The following is a 15,054-nucleotide window of genomic DNA, read 5'->3' as shown; positions in this document are numbered from 1 at the left end:
CAGATAGCGATCGACGCCCCGCTGTGAAAACAGGATGGGAAAATAAACTTGAGGCAGGAAAGAGACGGAGATGATCTGCTATGAAGTGGAGGTTAATGGCAAAGGCAGGTGGGGTGGGGGGGGGGGACGCTTAAAGAGTTTGTAAAGTTTTTGTGATGCTGGCTGGCGTGTGTGCAGGCATGGGCAGGGTGCCCGGACACACTGAGCTCAGCAGGATGGCAGCAGATGTGCAGGGTACAGTAATTGGTGCTAGAGACTCAGTGGGACCCCGGGATACACTCCAATCTCACACTTGCACACACACACAATTGCATATACCGTCGCACACACCTGCCATGCAGTCACGCAAATAGGACACACACATGCCGTTTGGCGATTAATCGCATGGTGTGACAAGAGTAAGTACTGCTAACATGAAAGTTGTTAGCATAGCAAACACTTTATGGAATATACTTGCGCAGACAATTCAGTTTCATGACGATTTTATAATTCCAGTCACTTTTTCTGATGTTTAATATTCATTTATAGTATTTCATGGTGTTGTGCTCTTTTCAATAGCTAAATAAAAACACTTACAATAATATAATTGCTAAATAATAATAATAATAATAATAATAATAATAATATAAATTAATAAAAATGAATGAAATAAAAAATAAATAAAAATAAATAAATAAATAAATAAATAAAAACAACATGCAACTTTCCAATAAGAAGTACTTTTTTTAAACTAACAATACCAATACTAAGAAGAAAAATAAGAAATAAAAATAATAATAAATAAAAATAAAAGTAAATAATAATAAAAATAAATAATAATAATTAAATAGATAATTACAATAAAAATAATAAATACAACATGGGAGAAATAGGTTAGTTGTGCCCCCATTCCTTTTATTTATTTTTTATTTTTTTGTTTTAGTGCTGGAAAAAAAAACTTTGGAAGTGCAAACTAAAATGATGTGATGTTTGTAAATGGTAAATGAAAATCTTTCCAATAAAAGTAAATTAAAATTAGAATAATAATAATTAATCACTGATGATAGTGTTGGATGGTTAATCTACATTTTAGCAACCAAAAACCGCACTTTTCATACATTTTCCCAGAGAAAGCTTACTAGTACATCAAAAGTTAATCACAACATTTTACAGTTCATCCAAGAAAATACACAATCACAAATCAAATCTGATTTAATTATAAATTAGTAGCAATAGGCACTTCCGTCACCCCGTTGGCCCGCCCACCTTTCGGCAAGCGCTTTACAATGAAAAGCCTTACAAAAATACACAGACTGAAAATGACCAGATCAACGGATGTAAACCTGCTTCCGCCGGTGATCAGTGTGTGTATTTTTTTCGAGGCTTCACATCATTGCACATTTCCTAAAAATGTGGACACTTGTGGAAAATGTGGGAATCTGTCAATGACTGGGTCGACAGAGAGACGGAAGCGCCCACTTCTGTAAAGTAGGTAAATAGTAGGGTGAATGCACTCTGACCATTTGATTAGGCGCTGTATCTTTGTGATGCATTTTATGTCAAATAGTTTATTGTAATAGTGCCGTATGTTTATTTGATAAATTTATCGCTATGCTATTATGCTGGGTTCAGTTCAAGTAAGGCTGTGCTTCTAGTTATGATATGATCAAAAAGTACGCTTGCTTGTAATTAGGTGCGGATGATGAGAATGTGAAAGTAGATAACATTTGAAAAATATATATTTTTTAAAGAAATGTAAAAAATAATTACAAATATGTATTAAGAATTAAAAATAATTTAAAAAAGATAATAATAAATTATAATATAATATATTTATAATTATTGTAATTAATAAATATTAATATTATTATTATTATTAAGAATTAAAATTTAAAGAAAATAATTAAAAACAATTTGAATTAAAGATGACAAACTGACAAGCCGACATCCATACGTGATGCACTTCGGATTATTATAAGGCACACTTTAGATATTTGAGAAAATGAAAGTGTGCGTTATACTCTGAAAAACATTGTAGTAGGTGTAAAATTGTTACTGCAAAAAAATAAAAAATAACTCAATGGCGGTTGTCATTGAATGCCCAGAAGGAGCATGGATGCCATTTATATGGAAAAGCTCCCTCCCCTCAACCGTCTTTTGCTTACACACCCGCCACTTTCATGACCCGTTTGCTCCACCGTTTTCCAAACAGCGCCAAGATTAAACGTAATAGGATTAAAGAAAATGCTATAAATTGTTTTGTTACCTTTTTTGAAAGAAACCACAGGGGGAACCTGTTGCGGTAGAAGTGGTGCTCATACATTTGCTGATTGCCAGCAACTATTTTCGACCTTGCCTGCAATGACTGCTTCTTTGCTGGCTGAGTAGCCGTGATCTGAGATGTATGATCCAATTATGCCTTTACAGGTGTAGCTCAGCTCAGCCATTTTCATCTCATGAAATGTTAAAGGTATAGACACTGCTAATGAATTAGGATTTGGAAAACGTGTGCTATAGCAGAATACTGACATCCTTGCATTTTCACCGTATTTTTGTCTTTTCAATCATAAAAACAGGATCGTTGTCGTGCAAAATGGAGATTGCATTGGAGGTGGTCTTTACATTTCATTGCTGGTGTGTGTGTTTATAGCAGAGTTTCTGCGGGTCATTAAAAAGCAATAGTCAAAAGTCATCAAATGGATTTCTCTTGAATAAAGGCCTTAAATGACATTGAAAAGCATTAAATACAATGTCTAGAGGCATTAAACATTTAATACAATTGATGTAAGAAAAATCATCTGTGCTTTATTTTATATACAACGTTGTCACTGTAACGTAATTTAGACATCATAAATGTGATTTAAAAATATATATTTATATTTATTTGTTTTTGTATTTACCAATTACTTAAAGAAAAATGTACTGTTCCTTTCAACATGGTCCAACATGAAACACTAATCCCACCTAGTGGCAGAAAATTACCTCAACACAAATGTATGACTCAGTGTTTTACACTCCTTTTAACTGTTTAATATATCTTCTTTTGTTTTTACTCCAAATAATTTTACTTAGTATAAATTTACTATTTTTAATAATATTTGAAAAGATACCATCACATTTGTAATTGTCCAAGTTTACGTCAATTAACAAGAGTATAACAATTAGAAAAAAAATATTGTACATTTAAATCAGATATAATTATTATATTAATTAGCAATTAATTGTGAGTTAACTGTGGAAAATCATGCGATTAATTACGATAAAAAGTGTATTCGACAGCCCTAATATATAAATAGTATATGCATATATATTTCTAAGTATGAATTTTTGTAAATGTGTGCGTGTGTGTATATACAGTACGTGAGCATTCAATTTGTTTTAAATTTCATTAAAAAAGCATTAAATGAGACTTGCTGTACAATGAAGCCACACAGAGGTCCGCAGGTTTTAACAAATGGCAAGAGGCGACAATCTAAAAGGTCCACCTTAAACTGTACTCAATTTGTTTTATAACCAGCTGCCATTAAATCCCAAGGCAGGTTTTATGGAGCAAAATTCTTTATTGTCTATTGACAGCATCTCTGTTTATTAAATTATGCACTTAAAAATTTTATGACAGATTATTTCACTCGTCATAAAAGTTGCCACGTACACAATACTGTCCCTGCGACGAATACCGTGGGGCATTTAAGCAGAGAAACTAATAACGATAGTTAGACAATTTGATGAGAGAGGAGGACAGATCAAAACTAAACTAATAGCTCTAGCAGAAAAGCCAATTCAGCCAGTTTGTTGGAACTTTTATTTGAATAGCAATGCAGCATGCTGCCAATACCTCTGGCTATTCAAGGGAATAGATTCAATTAAATGTATAAAAATCACCTGACCATCAAGACTCATGGATTATTAATTTGAAGACTAACAATAACCCCTTTATGCCTGCTCCTTCATCTAATTCATGCTATTTTTATTTTTTTTTACCTTGTGATGTATCTATAATGCGCTTGCATGATGAATAAATCCATACTGCCTCAACAAAAATACTAATGCTCATTCTTGATTGACTGTCAGAATGGTAGATTGTTCTTCAGCACCGATGCCTGGGTACAGGGGGTCCCCGGGGTCTGGGGATTGGAGGCTGGCGGTTGGTGGGGGTGGGGTCGGGGGGTTTGGGGCTGGGTTGGGGTGGATGGCGGGGGTGTAGGGGGGCGAGGGGTCGTGGGGGGAGCGGGGCCGGTGGACCGGTGGGGTGCCTGGCGGGCCTGCAGTGCCCCGTCCTGCTGCATTGGGTTGGGGGCGCGGGACGTGTTGGGGTGGGGGGCGCTCCTGCTCCTGGGTTTGCTCTCCGGCTGGTGGCCCCTGCGGGGCCCGGGGGTTGTCCCTTGGCGCTGCCGTGGTTTGGGGGGCCCTGAGGTGTTGCGCTTGCTCTGTCCTGGCAGGGGTCGACGGCTCCCCTCTTTGGTGGAGATTTTCATGCATGCCAAATCCACCACACCAGCATCTATCGAAACTCAGACACAATCTGCTTCTTCCTCTGGTCGTTGAATCGGTGGAGGCTGGTGTCTGTGGTTCTCACTCTGCTTCGTCTGTCCTTCTTTCCTTTCCTCAGTCTCTCCTTTGGTCTCCTGAGGTCTCCCTGATTTGTTGGAATTTAGATTCTCAATCGTCAAAAATATCAATCTCTCTAAAAGTGTTCAAACAAATGGATGCCATTTTTTGACTCAACAGCCCAGAATTACAGAAATCATTAAATTCACTGCCAGCCATTTTAGAAAAATTCAAATTTTTCAAAACCCACACGATGTTATGTTCAATACTTATATATAAACTGAATCTGACAAATGACAGAATAGATTCTCTGCTTTCTGCCTTCTTTTTTTTAAAGTAATTGACAGTAGAAAAATGTAGGTTGCACAAAATGCAGCCATTACTCCCATGGAAACTCAAACTGGGTTGAAGGGGGGCGGGGGGGCAATGATGTCATCTACTGGTGGTTGTGCATCAGTGAAGTTGTTTCCAAGTTTGACTTTTACAATGGAGCATAATCAGATTCTCCCCCATCTAGCCTCAAAGGGAAAAAAATGTAATTGACACTTGTCAAAGCCAGTGAATGAGTTAAAATGTCTTTGGCACTCGGGAATTATAAATATATAAATAAAGGATGGCAGCAAATGTGGGGGCCGTATTTTACACAGGTACAGAGGGGAAAAACAGCTTTTTACAAATAACTCCAAACACAAATGTGACATATTCCGACCAATTCCGAACACTCGAACTCTGGCGAAACGCAACTTTCGCAACTCAGTGGGAGACGGCCGTTCAATTGCATGACTGAGCCAGAGTGCTACCTAGTAGCCTACCAAAATGCCCCCCTAAAGAGATCAATGCTATTGACTCATTTCCCCCCAAAATTGTATAAAAACGTTATATTTTAAATATTGCCATGGTCCCAAAAACTTGTGTATATGTTTTTTTTTTATGTTTTTTTTTTATGCTAGAGCATACAGAAGGCAGACTCTAACCTGAATACTGAAAGCATTATTACAAAAAACGGCCAGCAGGTGGCAGCAGAGTATAAGAGATCAACCAGGGCCAAGTTGCAACAAGCGATTTTCCCCATTGTTTTCAACAGGTGTGTGAATAATTTTGAAATTTAGCTATATTCTAATGCTAATTGCTGCAAAACGGAAACAGATACAAATATTTTTTTTTCCTGATGAAAGAAGAGACTCTAATGTTTCTTTTGGTAGGTTCCATGTTTTTATAGCAGTACAACAGAATATTCTGTGGGCCTTGCAAAATCAGTCAAAATCCAGTAATACAGCCGGGAGCGAAGGGGGTTACTTCAGAGAAAATGGCTGGGAGTGAAAGAGTTCATTGTTAGTTTACAGGTGTACAATAAGAATTATCTTTCACTTGTCTTTTCTCCTTATTTGCTGTCTTGTTCCCATTTCAGTCTTATTTTCCTAACAAGGCATTTCAAAGCAGTGCTGGATTACTGCCTCCATTTTTTACAGTGATGCGCATCGTGTGGGTGTTGTTGGTGTGTAATGTACAGGAACCTGCGCCTGGTCCTTGCCGACTCGCGTGTGTCTGTGTGCGTGTACGTGAGGGTGTCGAGTAAGTGTTTAAGGGTGCTTAAACTTGCTGAGACAGCCAGGGCAGCGCGCAGGTTCTTCCAGCTTCGCCACAGTTCACTGAGTGAAGAATGGCTTTGCCGCAAATCCTGCAGCGCTGCCAAGAGGACTGTCCTTACTTTATTCCCACTCTGTCTCTATTACTTCACATACAGTATGCACTGTTTCCCTCCTCAGTCAATCTCAGTTTAATTTGGCCTGTTTTGTTTGTGTTCAGGTAACACTATGATGATCATAGTGGAGAGCATGTCTAATGGGGCCTTGGACTCCTTCCTTCGGGTAAGTCGGTGTCTATTAATATTCGGGACGGGTATTCTCAACGTAAAAGCAGTAGAGTGGAAACGAAATAAAAAGGCTAACTATAATTAAGTAAAGCAAATTAATAGATTTTTCTTTTTACTTTATAGCAAAGCCTTGTTAATCAAATCAAGCTCTACTTCATCACGGGAGTACTTGAACGATGATGTAAATGTTATATTGTTCATTATTGCAAAAATATCAATTCAACCTCTTTTTTACCATTCCAAGGCCAGCATGCTTGTTATATATATTTTTTTCTCTTAAAGATGCTATAAGATGTTACTGTGGGCCCAAAAAAAAATGAATAGTAACAAATGGTCACTTCTTGTGAATCTATAGCAGGGGTCTGCAACCTGAAGATCTGGAGCCACATGTGGTTCTTTAGTCCCACTCCTGTGTCTCCCTGAAAATTCATAAAAATTTAAATAAAAAAGACAGAAAAGAAAACATTCAAAAAGTGTAAACTACAAAATGGCCAACAATAAATTAATCCTGAAAATTACCATATATAATGGACACAAAATCGCCAAAGAAATCAGAAAAAAATCATTTAAAAGAGGAGAAAAGAAAAAGTTCAAAAAGTAACAATAAAATGTCCAAGTCAAAAGAAGAAAAGCATAAAATTACCATAAAATGTATGTGGATTTGCCACAAAAAATGTCAGAAAATTCTTCTTTTTTTTTTAAAGACAGAAAAGAAAACATTCAAAAAGTGTAAACTATAAAATGGCCAAAAATAAATTAATCCTGAAAATTACCATATAATGGACACAAAATCGCCAAACAAATCAGAACATTTTATTAAAAAGAGGAAGAAAAAAAGAAGTTCAAAAAGTAACAATAAAATGTCCAAGTCAAAAGAAGAAAGGCCTTTAAAATGTCTTTAGAATAGCAACAACAAAATGTCAGAAAAGTCATTAGAAAGTTTTTAAAAAAAGACGGAAAAGAAAACTTTCAAAAAGTATAAACTTTAAAATGTCCAAAAACAAAGGACGAAATCCCAAGAATTACCATATTATTTAGAAAACATTGCCAAAGAAATCAGAAAATTCATTTTAAAAAAGACAGAAAAGAAAACATTCAAAAAGTATAAACTATAAAATGCCCCAAAAAAACAAAAGAAGAAATCCCCAATATTACCATAAAATGTCCCCAAAATTGGCAAAAATGGGCAGAAACAAATGTCAAAAAAGACCATTAAATGTCCGAAATAAGGAAAAAGAGAAGCAGGAAATTAACACAATATGTTCATAAAATTGCCATAAATTTGAGAGAAAGACAGAAAAGTCTAAAGATGTATGAAAAGTCCGAAAAATGACACACACAAAAATCCAATAACAGAAGATAAAAGGTATGCGAAAACCAATCTCTACGTATTGGATGCTACATATTTTCTGGTATGGTACAGCTCTAACTAGCTCTTGGGCCCCTAGTACATTAAACTAACACACTGTTTGGTTCAACATATTGTTCAAAGACTTTGCGGATCCAGACAGATTTATTGTTATTTATTTGGCCTTCAATGGCTCTTTTGACAGTAAAGGTTGCCGACCCCTGATCTATACCAAAAAGAAAAGCTTTGGTCAATCCTCATTTCTTTCCATTCACGTTGTCCTTTCCTTTTTAACGCTCAAAATCACAGAAACATGAGGGTCAGTTGAGCGTAATGCAGCTGATGGATATGCTGACTGGTGTGGCATCGGGGATGAAGTACCTTGCCGAAATGGGCTTTGTTCACAAACGCCTGGCTGCACACAAGGTAAGAGAGCAGGTGGCGCGGTGGGCGGTAATAGACTACAGTGTGTAGGCTGATGTATGTCTCAAGCTAGCTTTTCCGTTGGCAGGCTGGGAGAATACAATTTGTCCTTGTCTCGAACCGTGTTTGACAGTCATTTGTCAGTAGCTTATTTGAGGAATACATGAAGCTGAAAATGACAAGACAATGCTGTCAAAATCATTTTGTCACGAGGGTTTGCTCTGTCAGTTTGTTCTTCTTTCAAAAGGAGCCCAGCTGTCAAAACTGCAAGTGTTGTCGCGCTTGTTTTGTAAACGACAGTCCGACAGTCCTGGTTTGGTGCAACAAGAGTTTTTGTTCACTAGTGCTGAAATTGTAGTGAGTAATGTTGCCCCTGAGTAAATACGTAAATAATGAAATTAATGTAAAGCAATGGTTTTACCAAATTTCCTTCTACATATAAGTAACTTTTACTACCTCTCATAAATAGTGCCGCCCTCATCAAATAAGTATTTTAATATCAAACTAATTCATCAATAATAAACTACAGTGAAATGCATTCTGGGAGTATTCGCATCTGAGGAAGTGACATCATCATCAAGTGCGTTGAGACCCGGTGTCATTTTTTCTCATGTAATTAATTTTCAAAGCAAGTAATCAGAAAAGTAACAAAGTTACTTTTTTAAGCAAGTAATCAGTTAGGTAATTTAGTGACTTTTTCAAGGTGACTGTTAGGAATAGACCGATAACATAACGGTAACGGCAATATCGTGATATCGCAATATTAAAGTTGCCACAATATTGTCGTCATCATGTCACAATATTAAAAGCAGCACATCGAGGTTGTATTCCATTTGTGCCGTTCTGACACTCTCTGGTGGTTAGTTTATTAAAGCAGATTAACTTTAATTAGGAATGTTTTGGCCACTGCGGCGGTTATAAGTCATAACAGCAAACATTTTTCAACATACGAGTAAAAAATTAAAAATTACGTTTGGCCCGCCGCAGCCAAACCCAACATTGTGAACTACATAGACCATGATGCTTTGCGCCACTGAGCCAATATAAGCACATGATAATGACATGGCCAAGCCAATTTCTCCGTCACTGCACAACATTGTGTTATTTCCCAGTATTAGCTTTTCATAATTTAATTTATTTATTATATAGATTTTTTGCAATATCGTTGTTTTTCCACAGTATCATGACATTTAAATTTCATCGACCTTCCCACAATATTGTGATCTTTACTGTATCGTGATGTCTAGATATCGTTCCATATCGTTCCCTAGCCGATTATCAGTGCCGATATTTGGCATTTTGACGAATATCGGTTAAATTAGACGGCCGATAAAAGATCTTTTTAAAACTATGTTAACCTCAGGGAGCTAAATTTTCAGTTTTCAGTCCCTGCACCTTTTGTGATTGTTTGAAATTATAACAAAGACAAGGAAAAAATTGACATTTCAGATATTTAAAAATGTAGGAAAATTTTATTTAGAGGAGAAATTAATACAGAGCTATTTTTTTTTAAAGTTTTCATTTAAGTTTTTCAAGGTGCGCTGATGACCCCGGAAACTCCCTGAACTTTTTGTTAGAATTTCAAAACAAATACCGGTATGTGTATTTTAATATTAAAGAATAAAAAACATAAGAAGAACTTTTTCCAAATCTGAAAAGTTGTTCAACAAATTCAAGTTAAGAACTGGAATTTGTATTTTAAAATTTCCACACCAATATTGATTTCCCTTTTACTGAAAATCAATATCGGCGCCATATGTCGCCATACTTTGCGACTAAATATCGGTATCGGTGTCGGCCTTGAAAAAAACATCGGTCTATGTCTACTAACTGTGGTAATACTGCAGAAAATACGCAGTTTCAAGTGAGTTTGGCATCCCGACAAAAGTATATTGCTAGCTTACATGTCCGCTAGCTAATGCTTGAGCTTTCTAACGCTACAATATAAAATCACTAAATAACTATACATTATAAAACACGTAAGAAAGGGAAATTGTGGTATTGAACCTAGTGAAATGCATTGTGGGAGTATTTGCATCTGAGAAAGGGACATCATCATTTTCAGTGCGTTGAGAACGGGTGTCATATTTGCTAAACAGGGTTGTCTATCTGCTGAATGTAACTATCAAAATAAAAGGCAATATAAAATAACTAACTAAATTACTTTGTAAAGAAAGTAATCAGTTACGTAATTGAGTGACTTTTACAAAGTAACTGACAAAACAGCTGAAAATACGCAGTTTCAAAGGAGTTAGGCATGCCGCCAAAAGCATATTCCTAGCTTACACGTCCTCTAGCTATTGATTGAGCTGTCCGCGACTCACTTCTTTGGTCCCGATCCAATAGTTGACAATCACTAATGTAAAGGGTAGTGGGATAGGGAAATGAAAGTACTACTTTGGAAAGGTAGACATTTTGAGAGAGGTTTGTCCAAAATGTATTCTCTGCTCATTGTGAGTTTTATGTCTGTTCTGTCTGACACAGGGTTTTGTAAACATCTTCACAATCCTACATTGTAGATGGGCAAAAATGTGGAACGTCTCAGGATAACCTTATTAACTCTTTGACTGCCAGACGTTTTCAAAAACGGGTTGTCGCCAGTGCCAGCCGATTTAAGCATTTTGAGTGATCTTTCAAGGTCCACAGAAAATGTTGTGTTTGGACTATGGAAACACACATCCTACCAAATGAAAGATTGGACTCTCATCTTTCATCAGAAAAAAAAGTTTGTTTCTACCTTATTCCGTTCTTCAGTAATCAACAATAGAAAATGGTTACTTTCACCGAAATTCTCTGTTTTGAAACAAAAAACGGAGAAAAAGAGCTTTTTGTGAAACGATGTTATTTCATGCATTCTAATGAATTGTACACTTCTTTTTGTCCATGAATGATGCCACAAACACCTAAATAGTGCTTTACTTCTGTAAAATGCTTTCACCAACAATGAAAAAGTGTTTTTTGATTGCAAAATGCGTTTATTTCCATTCAACAGTGTAACAATTTGACAAAACAATTTCGCAAACTATTTACAAATGTGTGCAACTGTGGTATTATTTACAATTATGTGGATGTTTCAAATACAGTTTTTCTTTTTGTAACGCTCTCCTGCGTACAAGGAGACGCCAGGACTCGCACACAGTTTACTTTCACTTTCGCATTGGTCCGTTTTGCGTGCAAACGTTACACTTTCTTGACGGCCTTTTTTTCCAGGGAATAAAAAGCAAGTAGCAGACTGTACACACTTCCTCCGATGAATATGCATTGGACTCGGGGCACTCTCCGTCGTCCGATCGAACGTCCGCCTGCGCGTGCTCGGTTGCGCTCCGCGTTACGACACCGTCATAGCCGCTGCGTCAGCGGTTCCAATTTCGCCGTCAAGCTCGGATTCACCTTCATCATCATCGATGATGACCATCGTCGTCATCAATGTACTCTTTTAGCGTTGGTCGATGCCTTTTGTCTTGTAAGTGTAGAGCTGCTTGCAAACGCTCGCCATTGCCCGTTCCCTCCTCTGTCTAGCTCCATCTAACGTCTTCTACTGCCGCGTCAATGCTTTCCAACCACGGAGTCACCATCATCTTCATCATCGATGATGATCATCGTCGTCAACAATGTGCTCTTTTAGCGATGCTTTTGGTCTTTGAAAAAAACGGCTCTGGCGTGAGCTCCTCGCGACCGGCCGCCATTTTTCCTTTGTTTTCCATTCTGATCTCCTGCTCGACGCTCTAGCTCCGCCTCTACTGACGCCCACCCGATCTTGTCAAAAGAGAGTCATCGCTGCCCTCTAGGGGCCAAAAATAGTCATTAGGCTCACGAGACCTGCTTAAAACTTTCAGGACAGCTTCGTAAGCCTTCCCAGCACCCGTTTCAAAAAAAATAAATAAATAAATGGGAGGACGTCTTTTAACGTCTTTGGCGCTCCTACGTAGGTTTTTGCAGAACGTCATTTAACGTCTTTGGCAGTAAAAGAGTTAAAAATAAAAAATAAATGACATTTAATTATTATTATTATTATTATTATTATTATTATTGTTGTAACGGATATTATTGTACGTATATTTGTGTTCCTGGTGTAGGTTTTGGTTAATGCAAGCCTGGGCTGCAAAGTGTCTGGCTTCAGACCTCTTCAAGAGGACAAGATAGAAGCAATCTACACTACACTGGTAAGAAAAGCTATTGCATCACTTTTCTTTTGATCCTAAAATTGCAATTATCCATTTGATTTTCTCATTAGATCACGCGCGTTTGTGCGCCTGATAATTTTTTAAATGAGATTTGGATCAAATTGTCTGTCGGGCTTGTTCGAGGTCACATGATTTTGCTATAATGAAAATGTGGGGAGAAAGGTCATTTACAGGATTATGGGGTTCATCTAAAGGTGAATATTGGAATCGTTTGATTTGTCTTCTCTTTTTTAAATACTGTATAGATTAAAGCTTTTCAAAGAAAATGCATTCATGAACTCTGTGTACCCTCTGTTGTCCTCTGTTCCCAAATAGCATGGAGGGAAGAGTGTGGTGCTGTGGAGTGCTCCAGAAGCCATCCAGTACCATCGCTTCTCTTCTGCTTCAGATGTCTGGAGCTTTGGTATCGTCATGTGGGAGGTCATGTCCTACGGGGAGAGACCCTACTGGGATATGGGCAACCAAGATGTAAGTACATTGAGATAGACAAAAGGTTTGGCAGGGATTCCTAATCTAAATTCAAATAATTTAGTCACATTTTATTAGGGATGTTGGATACCAATTTTTTTTCAGACCGGTACCAGTACAAGGACTCCAGTCCTTAGGAGTCAATATCAATACCAAGATACCACTAGTATAAAAAAAATAAAAATTTAAATCCACAAAAAAAGACAGATAAATAAAAAAAAAAAGACCTATATATCCCAATAAAACATTAAAAAAAATGTTTTAAAATAAATAATAATAATTACGGAAGAGGATTAGAGCCAGTGAAGAGGGGAAAAAAAAGGTTGGCAGCATTCTGACCTTAATCTCAGAATTCTGACTTTAATCTCAGAAATCTGATTTTAAAGTGAGACTTCTCACTTTAAAGTCAAAATTCTGAGATTAAAATGAGAATTCCGATTTTAAAATCAGAATTCTGAGATTAAAGTGAGAAAGTGAGAATTCTGATTTTAAAATCAGAAATCTGAGATAAAACTGATAAAGTGATCATTCTTATTTTAAAATCGGAATTATGAGATTAAAGTCAGAATTCTGAGAATAAAGTGATAAAGTTAGAATTCTCACTTTAAAATCAGAATTATGAGATTAAAGACAGAATACAGAGTTTAAAGTAAGAATTCTCACTTTAAAGTCAGAATTCTGAGATTAAAATGAGAATTCTGTCTTTTAAATCACAATTCTAAGATTAAAGTCAGAATTCTGAGATTAAAATGAGAATTTTGTGAGAATCCCGCCAACCCATTTTTTCCTCTTTACTGGCCCTAATCCTCTTCCGTAAATAATAATAATAATAATTTCCTTAAAAGGTCAATTTTGGGTTTAGTAATTTCTGATGAAATTGCGGTGAGAACGCATGGGTTTAACTCTATTTATATTTGTCACCTCCATCTGCATTCATGAACGCTTTGTCCATTGCCATCTAGGATCTTATTAACAGAAAGCAAAAAAGCTGCAGTCGCTCCGAAAGCTTTTTCAAGGCCTAAGCCCCCACTTTAAATCTGCATCAGCTCCATAACCAATCCTGTTTTCTCCTAAGGAAGCAGTGACCTCCTTCCAGTGGCCTCGGCCTGTCCCTCCTTCAGTGCCATCCTGTTCTTAAAAAGTGTTGAAAATCCCTCTTTTACATTCAGCTTCTTTTGGCAAATGCTGCGTTTTTTTCTATTTCCAGGGTTGTGGAGATTGCGGTCGATCGGACTCCCCCTGCTGCTATTATTTCTGAGTGAATAGAGAGGCTTGTTCAGTTTTTGCTGTTCACCCCTCACTTTTTGGCCTCTCTGGCCTTGTTTCATTTTACTTTCTAGTAATAGTCAGTTTGGATAATAATATATCTTCCAATTTAGTACAATAATACAGACCATTAAAGCACGAATGACGATGGAATCCAATGATTGTAAAAGATCCATCTTGCTGATAAGCGTGCAAATTGCAGTCAGCATAATATGCATGCAATATGCAGGTGCAGGCTCAAAAAAAGCAACCCATTATTACTGTGTTCCAATTTTTAATGTCCAAAATTTAATATGCATGAGATAATCAGCAGGTGCAAGCAACCTCTTTTTTTGTTGAAGCCATCTTTTTTCAGCACCCTTTCACAAAAGCATGACAAAGTTTCCCCTCGGTTTGATGGATATGATCAAACTTTCCATTTGCAGGGGCAAAGGCCAAAGCTTGTAGAGCGCCTGGGATATTAATCCGCCTTGAATTGATACATTATATCATAACAGGACTGTTGGTTGGCCTGTCCACCTGTAATTCATTGTGCCCTTTACCTCGCTGGCTTTGATTAAATGGAAAATGTCAAATGCTGAAAAGCATTTTATGCATGCTCTTTAGAGAGGCGGGAGTTTAAGGAGCCGAACGGGGGAACAGATTGGAGAGAAGAGAGAGTGTTTTAGGTAATAATGCCGCTGATAAATGTAATTTTTATGAGTTTACCCTGACTTTTATTTCCTCCTTCTCGGAGAGTGTAGTTCTTAGAGTGATTCAGGGGACGGATAGATAAGATGAAATCCCCAGTGACGTGTTATGGTGAACGTTTTTTCAATGGGAAACGGCATGAGCTCGATGGAGGAGAAAGGACCGCATATTATTATTATTATTCTATTAGACTATATTATACGCCAAAGAGCAGATACATAGATCTTTTGGATTTTTTCTTACTACAGCTACTCAGTGGAATTTATGTGGAACAT

At 37.0% G+C, this 15,054-nt stretch overlaps 1 protein-coding gene across 3 annotated transcripts in view; it reads left to right on the top strand.

The window, feature by feature from the left end:
• The window catches only part of epha10 (EPH receptor A10), a 437,494-nt gene that overhangs the window by 414,013 nt on the left and 8,427 nt on the right, over positions 1-15,054 (top strand). For all 3 annotated transcript variants that reach the window (XM_077548084.1, XM_077548081.1, XM_077548083.1), the window contains 4 exons: positions 6,334-6,395; positions 8,058-8,174; positions 12,248-12,334; positions 12,671-12,823. In XM_077548084.1, the coding sequence (XP_077404210.1) occupies positions 6,334-6,395; positions 8,058-8,174; positions 12,248-12,334; positions 12,671-12,823 (419 nt within the window). The remainder of the gene's footprint in view (positions 1-6,333; positions 6,396-8,057; positions 8,175-12,247; positions 12,335-12,670; positions 12,824-15,054) is intronic.

The sequence above is a fragment of the Vanacampus margaritifer genome, chromosome 17, assembly GCF_051991255.1.
Source record: "Vanacampus margaritifer isolate UIUO_Vmar chromosome 17, RoL_Vmar_1.0, whole genome shotgun sequence".
In the NCBI taxonomy this organism is placed as follows: Eukaryota; Metazoa; Chordata; class Actinopteri; order Syngnathiformes; family Syngnathidae; genus Vanacampus; species Vanacampus margaritifer.
Note: the sequence above shows the minus strand (reverse complement) of the source record. Positions and strands in the feature narration are given on the sequence as shown.